At 38.7% G+C, this 19,537-nt stretch overlaps 1 protein-coding gene across 1 annotated transcript in view; it reads right to left on the bottom strand.

Annotated features, from left to right (window-relative positions):
* Nucleotides 1-60: 60 nt before the first annotated feature.
* LOC135730360 (septin-2) overlaps nt 61-19,537 on the bottom strand; it is a 42,029-nt gene continuing 22,552 nt past the window's right edge. Inside the window, exons 8-12 of the mRNA XM_065248252.2 lie at nt 5,684-5,785; nt 5,465-5,610; nt 3,882-3,965; nt 3,670-3,727; nt 61-1,702 (exon numbers count right to left, since the gene is read on the bottom strand). Coding sequence (XP_065104324.1) covers nt 1,634-1,702; nt 3,670-3,727; nt 3,882-3,965; nt 5,465-5,610; nt 5,684-5,785 — 459 coding nt within the window. The 3' untranslated portion in view covers nt 61-1,633. The remainder of the gene's footprint in view (nt 1,703-3,669; nt 3,728-3,881; nt 3,966-5,464; nt 5,611-5,683; nt 5,786-19,537) is intronic.

The following is a 19,537-nucleotide window of genomic DNA, read 5'->3' as shown; positions in this document are numbered from 1 at the left end:
TTCAAGATCATTATCTAGAAGCACAACGGTTCAGAATAAGATTCAAATCCAGACACTTCAGATGACTCAAAGTTATTTATTTCTCAACGTGAGCAAGTACAAAAAGTAAGATTTAAAACAGAGATGTATTACTGCACAATAAAACTGTGTTACTCTAAAAAAAAGGCCCGAGGAGGAGATAAGCAAGTAAAAATAAATGGGCTGAACCGCAAATACATCAAAACAAAATCAGCGTGTTTACAGTATACTTTAAAAATAGAGCAGATAACTCATAACAATATTGTAAATAAACACAGTCGTGATGTTATAGCATAATTTAATTTTCTTGTACCGTTCTCATAAAATATATAAAGTTAAATGTTTCAGATGGTCAACAAAGATCAACAAGTTTGCAGTAGACGCTAAAATATTACGAGGAAGTGAAAAGCAAGCATTAAAACTCATGATACAAAAAAGACCCCAAGCTGTAAAAAGATATAAAGAGATTAAAGTTGGGTGCACCATTACTAGACATTTAAGGCATTTCTGTGATTTAACAATGAGAGAAAGAGAGACAATGATGCACTGATGTGATAAACACATAACCGCAATATTTTAGTACCATTACTTCATTCACGCTCTTAAAATAAGAAAGGTGAACTTTCATAAACATTTTGCTAGGCCTAACAACCATTCTCTTTATTAAAGACGTGATCATATACGACATTACTAAAATTAATCAAACATGAGATTGTTCAACCATGGCGAAATGTTTAAAGAGACAGTTCACCCAAAAATAAACATTCTGTCATCATTGTCTCAAAACCTGTATAAATTAATTTTTCTGATGTAACCAAACCATTCTATAGTATTATTTTTTCCTAGTGTGGAAGTGAATGGGGCCCATGATCGGTTGGTTACAAACATCCCTTAAAATATCTTCGGGTTCATCAGAACAAAGAAATTTATACAGGTTTGTAACAACATGATGTTAAGTAAATGATGACAGAATTTAAATTTTTGGGTGAAGTGTCCCTTTAAATATCTTATTTTGTTTTTCTAAACTGTCCACTAGAGGGAAACCCTGCCCAATCTAAGATTTCAAGCCACCGGATTCAAATTTCAAAACTGCATCTTCTCTAAACCTTACTTCAATCTCAACCTATGTTTATCCAATGATGAATGCAGTGCAAAATGCACATCTATACACAAATACACACTTAAATAGACTGAATGCATTACTGTTTTGGACGTATGATATGTACGCAATTAAAAAACATTTGGTAAGACTGTAAACTTAATTTAGATGCATGTTAAAATACATTTTCTTACATTAAAAGCTCCCATCTCTGTTTAAAAAAATATGTCCAGGTGAAAGAAACAAATGACCTGATCATTTTACAGACTAAAGGCGATATAAATTAATAGTGTCTACTCTGATTGGACGAAGAGGTTTGACTACACGACATCATAATGGACAGTGTAGAGGTCATTCTTGTGGTACATTAGTGGTCGAGTAAATGACATTTAATGACATTAGACAAGCAAATAGTGTTTAAAAATAAAGAGTACAAACATTGCTTGATGGCACTTTCTGTTCCCACAACACACAAATAGATGCATACAGTACAAGAAAACAAACACACACAGACTCTTAGTCATCTCCAGGTTTCATCCTCATCTGCGCCTGCATCTGCGCGATCATCTGCTGCATGCGCCTCAGCTGCAAGAAAAACGAGCATACAGTTAATGCATTTCGGCAAACACACCAAAAGTCAAATAACATACATTAGCGCTAAAAATAAAAATGACTTTTCACATTTGAAAATGTCTTCACGTCACTGCAAATCAAGTGGCGACTACAAATTCACACGTGTGTAGTTCAGCACATAAACTGTTAATGTTTGACATCCACATTTAAACACAACATCTATGGTTTTGTCAATGCAATAATAACAAACAATTTTTGCATGTTGTTTTGATGTTTTTGATGTTTTAATCTCTCCTTATCTGTAAACTAAATATAATAAAATCAGGCATATCTAAATACTTTTTGTTTTCATTTTTATATCTATACATTTAATACTAAAGTATTTATTCATTACTCAGATACTTAAATATAACAACAGTAATTATTAAGGATGCACCGATACAAAATACTGATACCAATATTCGATTACTTAAGGCCGTAGTTATGCAGGGTTCCCACACCTTAGTTAACTTCAAATTCAATGACCTTTCAAGGACTTTCCAGGTGCAATATTCTTAAATTCAAGGACTAATTGTGGGGACACATTTCAAGTGAGAGCAAGGTTACATCGTGTTACCTTTAAAGATACATTGTTACAGTTCCCTTTCGAGGGAACTCGCGCTGCGTCACTTTCGGTGACACTTAGGGGACGCCTCCAGGGGTAAGTGCGTCTGAATGTGTATATCAGATTCAACCAATGGTGAGGCTTACCGACAAAGACAGGGTGACGCGGGAGCCAGGAAGTATATCGCTCTCTGAAATATTGCCAAAGACGGCATTACAGGGACGCAGGAAGTATGGCGGGGAGACGCAGCGTCTCGTTCCCTTCTCAGGGAACAACAGTTACATACGTAACCAGAGACGTTTTCAGGTGTCAAACACAACTATGCAAAAAAGCATTTTGGTATGAATCAACATTCGCATACAGAAGATATAAACATTTAAAGCGAACAGTTAAGCACGTGTGCTTAAAAAGTCTAGAAGTTTTAAGATATTATCCTACACTACACAGGGAATAATATGGATTTTTTTTTCAGAAAACTTCTTGCATAAAATAGATTCAAGCACTTTCAATGACCTGTATCTATGCATGTATATTTCCAAAAACATCACATGGCCTTGAAATTTTTCCCCCAGATTCACAAACTTTCAAGGATTTCAAGGACCCATGGGAACCCTGGTTATGGTTAATTTTTTATGTGTATGCGAGGGTTGTGTTAAAGTATTATGTCATAATTGAAAATAATCACACAGAATGAGTTGTGTGGCATTTTTCCACCCCATCTATCCTGATCATCGGCTGTTTTTAAACAATCAGACGATGTCCAATAGTGGACAAAATGGTTTTATCTGCCCATACAAACTATATGCGGATAAATCTGTGCATCTCTAGTTATTATAATTTATAGAAAAAGTTTTTTCTTTTCATTTGTATGGTGTAATGTTTGATATTTTTAATCCTAATTATAATACGGTGAAAGTATGTGTTTGTATACCTTCATCGCATGACCTCTAAATACTTTATGTAACCATAACCAGCGTGAAATCTAAACACAATAACAAACTAATCACAACAATCATGATAATTATAGTACAATCCATCCACAAAAAAACAGTAAATACATGTTTTTTAAAACACACACACATTATATACATCTACACAGCAAAACAAAATACAACAAGACAACAGTTTCGTCAGCTCAAACTATTTTGTTTGTTCTGTACAGCAGGAAGCTGATGTCATTTCCTGTGTAGACATGCATGTTTAAAATTTGTTTGGATTGTGTCCGCACCCGGCTGGGATATACATTCCCATAGGCCGAAAAACAACACTATGATTACACACAGAGCGGCACGGACATTAACACACGCAATGACGCTTCAAAACAAGCCAGAGTGTTGAATCGACAAACATTTATTACGGACTAAATGTGTCTCACCTCAGCTTCCTTCTCCAGGAGAATCTGATCTTTGTCCATAACTTCTTCATCAGCCGCTCTGTAAGAGACATTTTTGTAAATTTATTGAAGATCACACAGGGTTTCTACAGTAGGAGGCTGTTTATAACTCATAAGTTAAAGATACTTTGTTTCTGCAAAAATCTAAGAGCTGTGTGGCAGATCTTGTATGTTTACTGGTTTGTAGGCTGTACCTGCCAGCTCGCTTTAGTCTCTCTGAACGGAAATTCTCATAATGAAGATCCTGAGTGACCTCCTGCAGGTCCTGCATGTGAGTTCTGCACACAGAAAGAGATCAAGGGAGAGAGAGAGAGAGAGAGAGAGAGACACAAGTTTAGCCTGCATACTGTCAGCAGAGGGCGCTATAAAACATTTAAAAGCTCCAGTCTTCAAAATACATCTATTCATGGGGTGAATCTTACAAGATCATGGTGCCTTTTTGTAGCACTGCACTTAACTTGCATTTAAATAACATATCTTACATTTAATTTCCCACACAGGATCAATTAAGTACATATACAGTTAGGTCCATGTTGGGACAGAGGCACATTGTGTGTTATTTGAGCTGTTTACTAAAATGTATTGCAGGTACATTCATATAATAAATATTGGCTTACGATGCACACCCTCAGCAGCTTAACTTAGAGGGCATTCACATCTAAATTGAGTGAAGGATTTAGGAATTACAGCTTTTTAATATGTAGCTAGCTCTAACATGGGTGCTGGCCATAGACAGTAATGAATTGAAGGCAAAAATGACCGACCATGGGCACTGCCATGTTATCCGTGGAGCACAAACGCTCGCGTGCCCAATTCAACCACGGCCCTTGAACATCTCCTTTGACTGGCTTGATAAAATAAGGTAAGTTAAACTCCTTTTGTCGGTGTGTGAAATCAAAAATGAATAGTTTGTTTAATCTTCAATCTTCCCTGCAAGCTCAGAAAAGGTGTCAATCACAAATATCAATCATAACTACACACCATGTTTCTATAGATTGTTTCATCAGATGCATGATGAAACAATCTATGTGAGGCGATTACGCGTCTGGTCAGAACTTTACTACCTACCGCCTTAACTAGGTCATCCAAAAAATAATAATTTTTGCTGCAAAAAAGACCGTCAAGTGCATCTCGGAGAATAGCGCGGGTGCGCTTCACACCACGAGCATGCACGCGCGCCACACAGCTGAAATGGTCCGTCACTGTCTAGCCAGTTGATAAAACGCGTGTCCGTGAGAACTGTAAGTTGACTTATGTTCTGGGTTTATTTAAGTTATTGTATTAGTCTATAGTTCTTGCAAATTTAAAGTAAGTTAGCTGGTGATTTTGTTGTTTAAGCAACCTGCTAGCTAGGTTGCACGTGCCTATTAATTAGATATAATTGTTGAGCGCTCTTGCTCACTTTTATTTATGTGCATTATTTACATGCTACAGTGGTTACACTCCTTTAAGATAATGTCATTAATATTGGGAAATACTTTGTTTTTACAATCTTCGCGCTATCTATCATTGTTTGCCTGACGTTCTACAACATCTGCTTCAGTTTGTGTTTATTAACCCTTTAGTTTCACTTCATCACACAGCTATTCCCGTTAGAGGTAAAAACATTTAATTCATTAATAATCTAGTATGTGTTCATTTTCTGTCGTAGTTTCTTCAAAATTAAGTTTTATTTGAGTGTTTTAAATAAAAATATTTTCATTTTCATTCAGGGAGATCTCCACATAGATCTCTGTGTAAGGATCAGAGAGAAAGTGTTTTAATTATATTTACTCACACTAGCATAGTACGCAGTTTGAGGAAGTCGTTGTGTTCAGGGTTTTCCACCTCCACCACGCCCCACGGATACAAACGTCCACGGATCTTCTTCCCCTTCACCTCTATCAGCTGATTTGAGCCGATCACGGCGAATGGGATGCTGGCCTGCATGTAAACACGCTTGGTTAATCTTTAACTATACAAAACAGTTAATAAACTCAAATGTTTAACCGCTGACCTTGAGGACACGCGTCTGCTCCTTAAATTCCTCATCTTCGTCCGAATCGGCATCAGGAAGCTGATAGATCCGAATCCCCTGCTCGCTGATTTCGTCCAAAATCTGAAAGAATCAGAAATGGATATCAAACCATCAGTACATTTTTTTTGATCACAGGAACAACAATTTGACAGAGTAAAGGCCCTGCAGCTATTATTACACTGATTCTTGAAACTTTGGCAAAAAACATGTCCCACTAAGAAAAGTGCTAATTCTGTTGGAAATTAATAACATTTTCATGAAGAAAAGAAACAATGCTATAATTAGGGGGTGCTTTGCACATATGTAAGGTTCTTTTATAGGTTTATTTTTAATTTTTATTAATTTAATGATTATATGCTGGCCCATTGCCTACAAAATCAGCTGTCCTCGGTTAAGAGATAATCATTTCAACTTGATTAAAAAAGCCAAAAGTAATAATTAAATTGAATAATATATTTACCACATGAAAGAGTACATTGTAATATGTATTAATAACTACAAACAGTGAGTTTTGAACAATATTTACTATTATTTTGTGATTGCTCAAAATGTGTCCCACATATTCGTCACCACCATCAGATATTTATAAAAAGCAATAAAATCAGACAACTACAGGGTCAACTGCATTCCTGAGGACCCCATTTTCAAACCTTCAGCTCTACTGCATGCTTCAAGATCACTCAAGCTCCTGTATGTTTGCTATTTTCTCTTTAACTTGTTTATATTTTTGGACACTGCTACTGTGACAACCATAACATGTCAACACCGTCAACTTTGTAAAAAAAATATTAGATTAAATTATGAAATAAATGTTTTATTTTTAAGAAGAGGTCTGAAGTAGCTAGAAACAGAGGGGAAACAAGATGGCTAACGTGAACAACTCATCTATTTTTTTATCTATATTATATTTTTGTCACCACCATCAGATGTCACCACCGTCAGGTTTTCTGTCTTTTCTGTCAGGTTTTACGTATTTTAGGAAGTTATGATTTGATATTTGCTCATCACAGTGCTCAGGATTGTTATTTTTTGGACCAAATATTTACATAAAGTTTAAGCAAGAAGCCATTGACTTGAGTGGTATACATTTTGGAATAATGAGGCCAATGTCACCACCGTCAGATTATTGTCACCACTGTCAGACGGAGTTTTATTTGTTTTAAGTGAATATGCTTATAATATGTTTCTTCAGTGCTGTTGAGTTATTAAATTAATAGTCTCTCTTAATACAAAAATATGTTTATTAAATAAAAAAAATCATTAGTTTTTCTATTTAGGCTAAAAGTAAATGTTGCATGAGTAATAACTGGAAAAACCTATTTTATGAAAAAAAAAAAAAAAAAAAAAACGGGGAGGTTGCACCAGTAAATTGCTGAACAGCTAAGACCTTGGTCTACAATGATGTAACTTCAGATTTTGTAATTTAACTAACTTTTTTTTTCAAAATTTAAACCTGTTTTACCTAAATTCCCAAGAATCACTGATTATTATTATTATTTTAAATGATTTATTGCATTTTGCGGAAAAATAATCAGTTTTTATGATAAATCTTTAAAAAAAAATCTAATTATGGATTTGAATTTTTTATGTTATGTAACCTAAAGATGCTTTGTGAACGTTTGTAACAAAAAATATTGGTTTTCATCTTGTCACTTTCTTGGTATAGAAAAAACACATTTTTACCCAAATGAGTCAAAATGGATTTATTGCGTTTTGGAACCAAACTCTTCATATATTATATTGCATTTCTGTCAAGATTTAAAATAACAACCCTACTGTATTGATTTAAGTTATTTTTTCATACATGAAACAAAAGCTGAAAATCACACATCTTAAAGTGTTTTGAGGAGCACATTTATCATAAAACGTACTGATAAAATGCAATATTGATAAAAATGAACATGCCAGACTAACATTAAAACAATCAAATATTGTAATTGTAGCCTTATGCTGTGTACACACCAAATGCGAAGCATCGCGTTCCTTGTGTCATACAAATTCTTCGCTTGAGTTAAATATTTTCAACTTGAGCAAAGATGCATTCAAGGCGAATAGCGTGTGTTTTTGTAGCAATTGTGCCGCCCAATTTGCGTCATTCAAATCGCCCCCCGCAAGCTCGCATCTATTTGCATCTTTGCATTAACTTTATATGTTATCTATTCACGCAAATCGTTGAATTCACATCCGGTGTGTACACCCCATTAGAGTGAATGGGCGAAAAGATCATTTTACAATAATTTAAGCTGTCTGTGCTGATCCATAAACAGTTATTTTCCTGGGTTTCCTCAAAAAAACTGACAATCAGATCTGGTCTATACTGGAACCTGAAACTGGATCAATCCAAACATCTCTCAGCACGTCGTCATTCTGGAACACTTTTAGAGGAAACTCTTTGATGCTCAAAACAGGAATTGTATGAATCACACTATGTAAACCAACCCAAAACTACATACTGTACACTGCAGACAAAGTGAATACCATGACCTGAACTTCTGTGTGTCAGAGCAAACTGATAAAGTGAATGAGATAAATACAACCCGCACACACTGTACCAATCACCAACTTCATCAATTTGGAAAAAATCCATTCTTGGCATGAGAATATTGACACGGTACCAAGAGGTAAAATAAATGTTGAGGGGAAAAAATTATTTATTTGTCACCCACCGCTAGCAATACTGTAAATCAAGATAAAAGCAAAACTCTACTGTAACACTTCAGAGGCACCTGTGGTGGATCAGATTTATTTTTTTTACTTCAAAGCTGTTTTTCTAAGAAGCACATTCACAATGCAGTTACGTAATCCCGGCCGAACCGCCACCGGCAGCCCTTTTCCTGACATTATAAGTGCTTTCATGTAATCTCAGCAGGGAATGAGTTTCAATGGGACAGAAGCTCCGGCTTCACGGCTCTTTACAGAAATCTCCTCCTGTTATGATTACTGCTGTTTTTGTAGCGAGAAACCGCAGCTAAAGGGCCGTGTACTTGTTATTGTTTGTGTAAGTGTCATTGTTGTGTGCTCCGAATTTAAATAAACACGGCGCGGTCGGATTCCGTAAGGAGCGTGAACCTAGACGTGTGGCTCCACCGTTCCAACAAAATCACGGGTGGGGATTCAATGGAAAAAGTACAAGCGAAAAAAGTAAGAGGCAGATGAAACACATGGTTTATGAGGACACATTATTCACAAATGTGCCAAGTTTGAAGTGTGGACAGAGGAAGATACTGAACGTTTGGATGACCTGACCTCTGAATGGGATAATAAACACTTGAACGATGAAAGAAGGAAAATGTGAGTTCATTTGAAGAACAACATAGCAAACACGATTACAAAAAAGAGGTAAAAGTTAAGATGAGGTTAAACAAAATTGTAACCAAATAGTCTGATCAGTTTAGCTTAACCAGAGGCGGGGACTAATTCGCTTATTTATATCTATCGTCCGAGCTGTGCTTTCGAGTAGAGGCGGGGACTAATTTGCTTTTTATATCTATGGTCCGAGCTGTGCTATCAAGTAGAGGTGGGGACTAATTTGCTTTTTATATCTATGGTCCGAGCTGTGCTATCAAGTAGAGGTGGGGACTAATTTGCTTTTTATATCTATGGTCCGAGCTGTGCTATCAAGTAGAGGTGGGGACTAATTTGCTTTTTATATCTATGGTCCGAGCTGTGCTATCAAGTAGAGGCGGGGACTAATTTGCTTTTTATATCTATGGTCCGAGCTGTGCTATCAAGTAGAGGTGGGGACTAATTTGCTTTTTATATCTATGGTCCGAGCTGTGCTATCAAGTAGAGGCGGGGACTAATTTGCTTTTTATATCTATGGTCCGAGCTGTGCTATCGAGTAGAGGCGGGGACTAATTCGCTAATTTATATCTGTGGTCCGAGCTGTGCTTTCGAGTAGAGGCGGGGACTAATTCGCTAATTTATATCTATGGTCCGAGCTGTGCTTTCGAGTAGAGGCCGGGACTAATTCGCTTATTTATATCTATGGTCCGAGCTGTGCTTTCGAGTAGAGGCGGGGACTAATTCACTTATTTATATCTATGGTCCGAGCTGTGCTATCGAGTAGAGGCGGGGACTAATTCGCTTATTTATATCTATGGTCCGAGCTGTGCTTTCGAGTAGAGGCGGGGACTAATTCACTTATTTATATCTATGGTCCGAGCTGTGCTATCGAGTAGAGGCCGGGACTAATTCGCTTATTTATATCTATGGTCCGAGCTGTGCTTTCGAGTAGAGGCGGGGACTAATTCACTTATTTATATCTATGGTCCGAGCTGTGCTATCGAGTAGAGGCGGGGACTAATTCACTTATTTATATCTATGGTCCGAGCTGTGCTATCGAGTAGAGGCGGGGACTTATTTGCTTATTTATATCTATGATCCGAGCTGTGCTATCGAGTTGAGGCGGGGACTAATTCGCTTATTTATATCTATGGTCCAAGCTGTGCTTTCAAGTAAAGGGCGGGGACTTATTCGCTTATTTATATCTATGGTCCGAGCTGTGCTATCGAGTTGAGGCGGGGACTAATTTACATATTTATATCTATGGTCCGAGCTGTGCTATCGAGTAGAGGCGGGGACTAATTCGCTTATTTATATCTATGGTCCGAGCTGTGCTATTGAGTTGAGGTATGGACTAATTTGCATATTTATATCTATGGTCCGAGCTGTGCTATCGAGTAGAGGCGGAGACTAATTCGCTTATTTATATCTATGGTCCGAGCTGTGCTATTGAGTTGAGGTATGGACTAATTTGCATATTTATATCTATGGTCCGAGCTGTGCTTTCGAGTAGAGGCGGGGACTAATTCGCTTATTTATATCTATGGTCCGAGCTGTGCTATCGAGTTGAGGCGGGGACTAATTTGCTTTTTATATCTATGGTCCGAGCTGTGCTATCGAGTAGAGGCGGGGACTAATTTGCTTTTTATATCTATGGTCCGAGCTGTGCTATCGAGTAGAGGCGGGGACTAATTCGCTAATTTATATCTGTGGTCCGAGCTGTGCTTTCGAGTAGAGGCGGGGACTAATTCGCTAATTTATATCTATGGTCCGAGCTGTGCTTTCAAGTAGAGGCGGGGACTAATTTGCTTATTTATATCTATGGTCCGAGCTGTGCTTTCGAGTAGAGGCGGGGACTAATTCACTTATTTATATCTATGGTCCGAGCTGTGCTATCGAGTAGAGGCGGGGACTAATTCGCTTATTTATATCTATGGTCCGAGCTGTGCTTTCGAGTAGAGGCGGGGACTAATTCGCTTATTTATATCTATGGTCCAAGCTGTGCTTTCAAGTAAAGGGCGGGGACTTATTCGCTTATTTATATCTATGGTCCGAGCTGTGCTATCGAGTTGAGGCGGGGACTAATTTGCATATTTATATCTATGGTCCGAGCTGTGCTATCGAGTAGAGGCGGGGACTAATTCGCTTATTTATATCTATGGTCCGAGCTGTGCTATTGAGTTGAGGTATGGACTAATTTGCATATTTATATCTATGGTCCGAGCTGTGCTATCGAGTAGAGGCGGGGACTAATTCGCTTATTTATATCTATGGTCCGAGCTGTGCTATTTAGTTGAGGTATGGACTAATTTGCATATTTATATCTATGGTCCGAGCTGTGCTTTCGAGTAGAGGCGGGGACTAATTCGCTTATTTATATCTATGGTCCGAGCTGTGCTATCGAGTTGAGGCGGGGACTAATTTGCTTTTTATATCTATGGTCCGAGCTGTGCTATCGAGTAGAGGCGGGGACTAATTTGCTTTTTATATCTATGGTCCGAGCTGTGCTATCGAGTAGAGGCGGGGACTAATTCGCTAATTTATATCTGTGGTCCGAGCTGTGCTTTCGAGTAGAGGCGGGGACTAATTCGCTAATTTATATCTATGGTCCGAGCTGTGCTTTCGAGTAGAGGCGGGGACTAATTCGCTTATTTATATCTATGGTCCGAGCTGTGCTTTCGAGTAGAGGCGGGGACTAATTCACTTATTTATATCTATGGTCCGAGCTGTGCTATCGAGTAGAGGCGGGGACTAATTCGCTTATTTATATCTATGGTCCGAGCTGTGCTTTCGAGTAGAGGCGGGGACTAATTCACTTATTTATATCTATGGTCCGAGCTGTGCTATCGAGTAGAGGCGGGGACTTATTTGCTTATTTATATCTATGATCCGAGCTGTGCTATCGAGTTGAGGCGGGGACTAATTCGCTTATTTATATCTATGGTCCGAGCTGTGCTTTCAAGTAAAGGGCGGGGACTTATTCGCTTATTTATATCTATGGTCCGAGCTGTGCTATCGAGTTGAGGCGGGGACTAATTTGCATATTTATATCTATGGTCCGAGCTGTGCTATCGAGTTGAGGCGGGGACTAATTCGCTTATTTATATCTATGGTCCGAGCTGTGCTTTCAAGTAAAGGGCGGGGACTTATTTGCTTATTTATATCTATGATCCGAGCTGTGCTATCGAGTTGAGGCGGGGACTAATTCGCTTATTTATATCTATGGTCCGAGCTTTGCTTTCAAGTAAAGGGCGGGGACTTATTCGCTTATTTATATCTATGATCCGAGCTGTGCTATCGAGTTGAGGCGGGGACTAATTCGCTTATTTATATCTATGGTCCGAGCTGTGCTTTCAAGTAAAGGGCGGGGACTTATTCGCTTATTTATATCTATGGTCCGAGCTGTGCTATCGAGTAGAGGCGGGGACTAATTCGCTTATTTATATCTATGGTCCGAGCTTTGCTTTCAAGTAAAGGGCGGGGACTAATTCGCTTATTTATATCTATGATCCGAGCTGTGCTTTCGAGTAGAGGCGGGGACTAATTCGCTTATTTATATCTATGGTCCGAGCTGTGCTTTCGAGTAGAGGCGGGGACTAATTCACTTATTTATATCTATGGTCCGAGCTGTGCTATCGAGTAGAGGCCGGGACTAATTCGCTTATTTATATCTATGGTCCGAGCTGTGCTTTCGAGTAGAGGCGGGGACTAATTCACTTATTTATATCTATGGTCCGAGCTGTGCTATCGAGTAGAGGCGGGGACTAATTCACTTATTTATATCTATGGTCCGAGCTGTGCTATCGAGTAGAGGCGGGGACTTATTTGCTTATTTATATCTATGATCCGAGCTGTGCTATCGAGTTGAGGCGGGGACTAATTCGCTTATTTATATCTATGGTCCAAGCTGTGCTTTCAAGTAAAGGGCGGGGACTTATTCGCTTATTTATATCTATGGTCCGAGCTGTGCTATCGAGTTGAGGCGGGGACTAATTTACATATTTATATCTATGGTCCGAGCTGTGCTATCGAGTAGAGGCGGGGACTAATTCGCTTATTTATATCTATGGTCCGAGCTGTGCTATTGAGTTGAGGTATGGACTAATTTGCATATTTATATCTATGGTCCGAGCTGTGCTATCGAGTAGAGGCGGGGACTAATTCGCTTATTTATATCTATGGTCCGAGCTGTGCTATTGAGTTGAGGTATGGACTAATTTGCATATTTATATCTATGGTCCGAGCTGTGCTTTCGAGTAGAGGCGGGGACTAATTCACTTATTTATATCTATGGTCCGAGCTGTGCTATCGAGTAGAGGCGGGGACTAATTCGCTTATTTATATCTATGGTCCAAGCTGTGCTTTCGAGTAGAGGCGGGGACTAATTCACTTATTTATATCTATGGTCCGAGCTGTGCTATCAAGTAGAGGCGGGGACTTATTTGCTTATTTATATCTATGATCCGAGCTGTGCTATCGAGTTGAGGCGGGGACTAATTCGCTTATTTATATCTATGGTCCGAGCTGTGCTTTCAAGTAAAGGGCGGGGACTTATTCGCTTATTTATATCTATGGTCCGAGCTGTGCTATCGAGTTGAGGCGGGGACTAATTTGCATATTTATATCTATGGTCCGAGCTGTGCTATCGAGTTGAGGCGGGGACTAATTCGCTTATTTATATCTATGGTCCGAGCTGTGCTTTCAAGTAAAGGGCGGGGACTTATTTGCTTATTTATATCTATGATCCGAGCTGTGCTATCGAGTTGAGGCGGGGACTAATTCGCTTATTTATATCTATGGTCCGAGCTTTGCTTTCAAGTAAAGGGCGGGGACTTATTCGCTTATTTATATCTATGATCCGAGCTGTGCTATCGAGTTGAGGCGGGGACTAATTCGCTTATTTATATCTATGGTCCGAGCTGTGCTTTCAAGTAAAGGGCGGGGACTTATTCGCTTATTTATATCTATGGTCCGAGCTGTGCTATCGAGTAGAGGCGGGGACTAATTCGCTTATTTATATCTATGGTCCGAGCTGTGCTATTGAGTTGAGGTATGGACTAATTTGCATATTTATATCTGTGGTCCGAGCTGTGCTTTCGAGTAGAGGCGGGGACTAATTCGCTAATTTATATCTATGGTCCGAGCTGTGCTTTCGAGTAGAGACGGGGACTAATTCGCTTATTTATATCTATGGTCCGAGCTGTGCTTTCGAGTAGAGGCGGGGACTAATTCACTTATTTATATCTATGGTCCGAGCTGTGCTATCGAGTAGAGGCGGGGACTAATTCGCTTATTTATATCTATGGTCCGAGCTGTGCTTTCGAGTAGAGGCGGGGACTAATTCACTTATTTATATCTATGGTCCGAGCTGTGCTATCGAGTAGAGGCGGGGACTTATTTGCTTATTTATATCTATGATCCGAGCTGTGCTATCGAGTTGAGGCGGGGACTAATTCGCTTATTTATATCTATGGTCCGAGCTGTGCTTTCAAGTAAAGGGCGGGGACTTATTCGCTTATTTATATCTATGGTCCGAGCTGTGCTATCGAGTTGAGGCGGGGACTAATTTGCATATTTATATCTATGGTCCGAGCTGTGCTATCGAGTTGAGGCGGGGACTAATTCGCTTATTTATATCTATGGTCCGAGCTGTGCTTTCAAGTAAAGGACGGGGACTTATTTGCTTATTTATATCTATGATCCGAGCTGTGCTATCGAGTTGAGGCGGGGACTAATTCGCTTATTTATATCTATGGTCCGAGCTTTGCTTTCAAGTAAAGGGCGGGGACTTATTCGCTTATTTATATCTATGATCCGAGCTGTGCTATCGAGTTGAGGCGGGGACTAATTCGCTTATTTATATCTATGGTCCGAGCTGTGCTTTCAAGTAAAGGGCGGGGACTTATTCGCTTATTTATATCTATGGTCCGAGCTGTGCTATCGAGTAGAGGCGGGGACTAATTCGCTTATTTATATCTATGGTCCGAGCTGTGCTATTGAGTTGAGGTATGGACTAATTTGCATATTTATATCTATGGTCCGAGCTGTGCTATCGAGTTGAGGCGGGGACTAATTCGCTTATTTATATCTATGGTCCGAGCTGTGCTATCGAGTTGAGACGGGGACTAATTCGCATATGTATATCTATGGTCCGAGCTTTGCTATCGAGTTGAGGCGGGGACTAATTTACTTATTTTTATCTATGGTCCAAGCTGTGCTATTTAGTAGAGGCGGGGACTAATTTGCATATTAATATCTATGTTCCTAGCTGTGCTATCGAGTTGAGGCGGGGACTAATTCGCTTATTTATATCTATGGTCCGAGCTGTGCTATTGAGTTGAGGTATGGACTAATTTGCATATTTATATCTATGGTCCGAGCTGTGCTATCGAGTTGAGGACTAATTTGCATATTTATATTTATATCGCATATTTATAGTTTGAAAAACCCTGTGCTAAACAACTTATAAACATAATTCCACCGTGTACATGTACAAAAATTATATATTCATCGCCAAATGTCTTGACAGGACTTCTCGAAGCAAGTCTCCAGAATATCATAAGCTTTCCCTGTTACAGAGTCAGGATGTGTTTGGATTGGCAGCGTTTAGATGTGATTGGCAAAGGGAACCTGGAGTCTGGCCCTGGAACAATGGCACGGGAAGTGAGTTTCACCTATTATGCTTGTAATTTGTTTTTAATAGGATACATTATGAGTTGTGACCATGTGTTTGCAGAGCGGGACTTTATGTGAATGTGAATGAAGGAGCTTGTGTGGGCTCAATCTATTAGTAGCACACGTGAGAACGTTATAAAGTCAACCCATTTAGATTTATTTTATTGTTATAAAAATAAAGGTTTTAAAGTTTTTAAAAGTTTTTGTCAGCCGAACCCCACTGACATAAAAGGTCCCCCTGAGATTTTAAGTAAATATTGCAATAATTTAATAGCAATAATTCAGGCCAATCACAACATACAGATTAGCTGGCCAATCAGAAACACAGAGCTTTTCAAATCTGTGCGTTTCAGAAAGAGAGTGAAATCTGGAGCTACAAAAATGTACGGCATGTGGAAAATAATGTGTTTTTTGAACCATAAACCACCCAAATACATTGTATTATATCAAATACACAAAATAACGTTGTTTATTAGCTATGAAATAGATGCTCTTTAAAAGATCCTGCAGTTGCCTGCTATTGCTCAAGTGGAAGGGGAGTTTACACTAAATACTTGACACTTTAGCTTATACTTTTATACAGTTTTTAATACTACAAACAAATTTCCTGCATTTTCTGATTGTAAAGAGAAAGCAAATAATTATATATGATCACTATACCATTGCAAAAACAACAAATCTAATGGTGGCATGGTGGCCAAACTGTGGGTTCACACCAGATGCAAGTTCAACGATTTGCGCTAGTAGATTACATACAAAGTCAATGCAAAGACGCGATCAGACGCGTCCTCGTGTGGGGCGATGCGAATTACGTGATATGGACGGGGCGTTTGCCGTGAAAACACGTGCTATTCGCCCCAAACGCGTCTTTGCCCAACTTGAGCGAAAAATTTGCATGCCACAAAGTTAAATCCCGCGAGTAATCTAGAGCAAGTAACGAAATGCCCCGCGTTTGGTTTGTACGTAGCATAAGACCTTTACACAGTACTGTACCTTACAAAAAGCATAAGTGGTGTGGCATTTTGCAGTTAAGACAACTCAAATATGCATTTTAGTCTGGGACTAGACTTAAACCCTATCCGGGAAACCACCCCTCAATGCCTGGACTAGGCCCTGTGGGAACCCTGTGTAATGATCACATGACATGCAGATTAAATAAATAAAATATATATATATATTTAAGTGTTTTAAGATATTTTTATATTTTAAAAACATTTATTTTACATTTTATAATTTTATTGCAATTAATTGTTTTTTCATCAACTCACAAACCCCCTGCAATTCCCTTGTGAACCACCAGGGGTTTGCGCACCCCAGTTTGGGAAACCCTGCCATAGAAGTACCATTTGTGGTTAAACGGTTCCATAAAGAACCTATTTGAAGAACCTTTTTGTTTTACAAAAGGTGAAAGTTTCTTTAAATTATAAAAAGTTAAGAAAGAAATGGTTCTTCAATAAACCTTTGACTTAAGGTTCTTTGAGAAACCAAAAATTGTTCTTCTAGGACATTGCTGTGAATCCCCAGATGCCAAATTAAATCTCTAAATGACTCTGTTTCAGTTATAACCACAAATAAACATAGACAAAGCGTTTATTAGCCGTGTTTTTATGTCTGGCTGTACAGAGGTGCAACAAGAATCTATTTTTGGCCAAACAAAATGTTGTGCAACTAGGAGCACAAAACTAAAAGCCACAACCGGACTAACAGTCACTGTATTTAGGCACACAACACATCAAAATAGGTTAAATATAGCCTTCCTTTTTTATAGAGCAATTATTATAAGATTAAACTTCGGGGAGCAAAACATCAGTTCACAGTCAGAATAAGCAGTTATAAGCCGAGCGCTCCTTACTGTCTGTAACACAGTCATTATATTCAGACAACACAAAAACACTCATTATCAGGTCGACTTAGTGGCCAACTATAATACGTTGAAGACATTTACAAAACAAATTGTTATGAAATAAACGACAGCAACATTCATTATTTGATCTAACAGTGATCTCTTGTCTCTGGATTAGACCGCTGGCTACCTGTCGCTCCTGAATGCATTTAATTCACACAAAAACACTCAGGGGTGTTATGTAAGACTAAAAGAAACTCTACAGGACTGACCAATTACTCCGAGCTCTCGGTTTGTCTGTATAAAGACTAATGTTAATCTGGCGTCTCCGAAACAGCAGGACGCAGTGAGACGCTCACACTAGCAAATTCCAGTCTGCACAATAAAGGTGTGAACAGAACAGAAGGACAAGAAACGGCAAAGTTAAACAATTTTTATAAGAAAAATATCATTAAAGGGTTAGTTCACCCAAGGATGAAATGTTTATTATTAAATTTGAACACTCATGTCGTTTCACACCCTTAAGACTTTCGTTCATCCTCAGAACACAAATTAAGATATTTATGATGAAATCCGATGACAAAGACATCATTAAAATAGTCCATTTGACTACAACAATTCAATCCTTATTTTATAAAGCGATGAGAATACTATTTGGGCTAATAAAGTCAATCTCCAATGCATATTCACAAAAGTACCACACGCATGGGTTTTAAACGACAGCCATAGACATACATATATACATAGATGCCCTATTAATATATACACTCACCTAAATTATTAGGAACACCATATTAATACTGTGTTGGACCCCCTGTCGCCTTCAGAACTGCCTTAATTCTACGTGGCATTGATTCAACAAGGTCTGAAAGCATTCTTTAGAAATGTTGGCCCATATTGATAGGATAGCATCTTGCAGTTGATGGAGATTTGTGGGATGCACATCCAGGGTACAAAGCTCCCATACCACCACATCCCAGTGGTGTCTTCTGCTGTTGTAGCCCATCCACCTCAAGGTTGTGCGTGTTGCGGCTTCACAAATGCTTTGCTGCATACCTCGGTTGTAACGAGTGGTTATTTCAGTCAAAGTTGCTCTTCTGTCAGCTTGAATCAGTCGGCCCATTCTCCTCTGACCTCTAGAATCAACAAGGCATCTTCGCCCACAGGACTGCGGCATACTGGATGTTTTTCCCTTTTCACACCATTCTTTATAAACCTAGAAATGGTTGTGCGTGAAAATCCCAGTAACTGAGCAGATAGTCAAATACTCAGACCGGCTCGTCTGGCACTAACAACCATGCTATGCTCAAAATTGCTTAAATCATCCTTCTTTCCCATTCTGACATTCAGTTTGGAGTTCAGGAGATTGTCTTGACCAGGACCACACCCCTAAATGCATTGAAGCAACTGCCATGAGATTGGTTGATTAGATAATTGCATTAATGAGAAATTGAACAGGTGTTCCTAATATGTATCTATGTATATATCCACTGTATGAGCACAAAAACGTATTCTCGTCACTTCATGAAATGTAAACTGAACAACTGTAGTTACATGGACAATTCTAATAATGTCTTTACTGCCACTCCGGGCATCAAAAGTTGCAAGGGCTCATTATAGTTGTGTGTATGTCCTACGTTGTAGCCGCGATGGCATATAAGCAACGTTATTATATATATAGATGGTTTCAGCAGTAGCAACATAAACAAACGCCTTTCGTGGTCAACACCTAACTTTGGGTAAACTCCACTAAGAATAGATAACAACGTATTTTATTTATATAACAAACTAAATAAACAACACGTAGATTACCTAGGAAACCAAAACATTTGTTATTTTCGACAAGGTATTTGTTCAAGAGTTCAGATTAGGGATGGGCATGATTAATCGACGATCGATAATTGATCGTTAAGAATTTAGTCGATGACATTAATTTGTTATTGATTAATCGAATACTTTTTTATCTAATGCAGGTTGCGTTGCCTAGCATAGCGTGTGTCTTGAAGCAGTTAAATGAATTTCACTGTATG

This window comes from Paramisgurnus dabryanus, chromosome 11 (assembly GCF_030506205.2).
Source record: "Paramisgurnus dabryanus chromosome 11, PD_genome_1.1, whole genome shotgun sequence".
Lineage (NCBI taxonomy): Eukaryota > Metazoa > Chordata > Actinopteri > Cypriniformes > Cobitidae > Paramisgurnus > Paramisgurnus dabryanus.
This window is presented reverse-complemented; position numbering and strand designations above follow the sequence as displayed.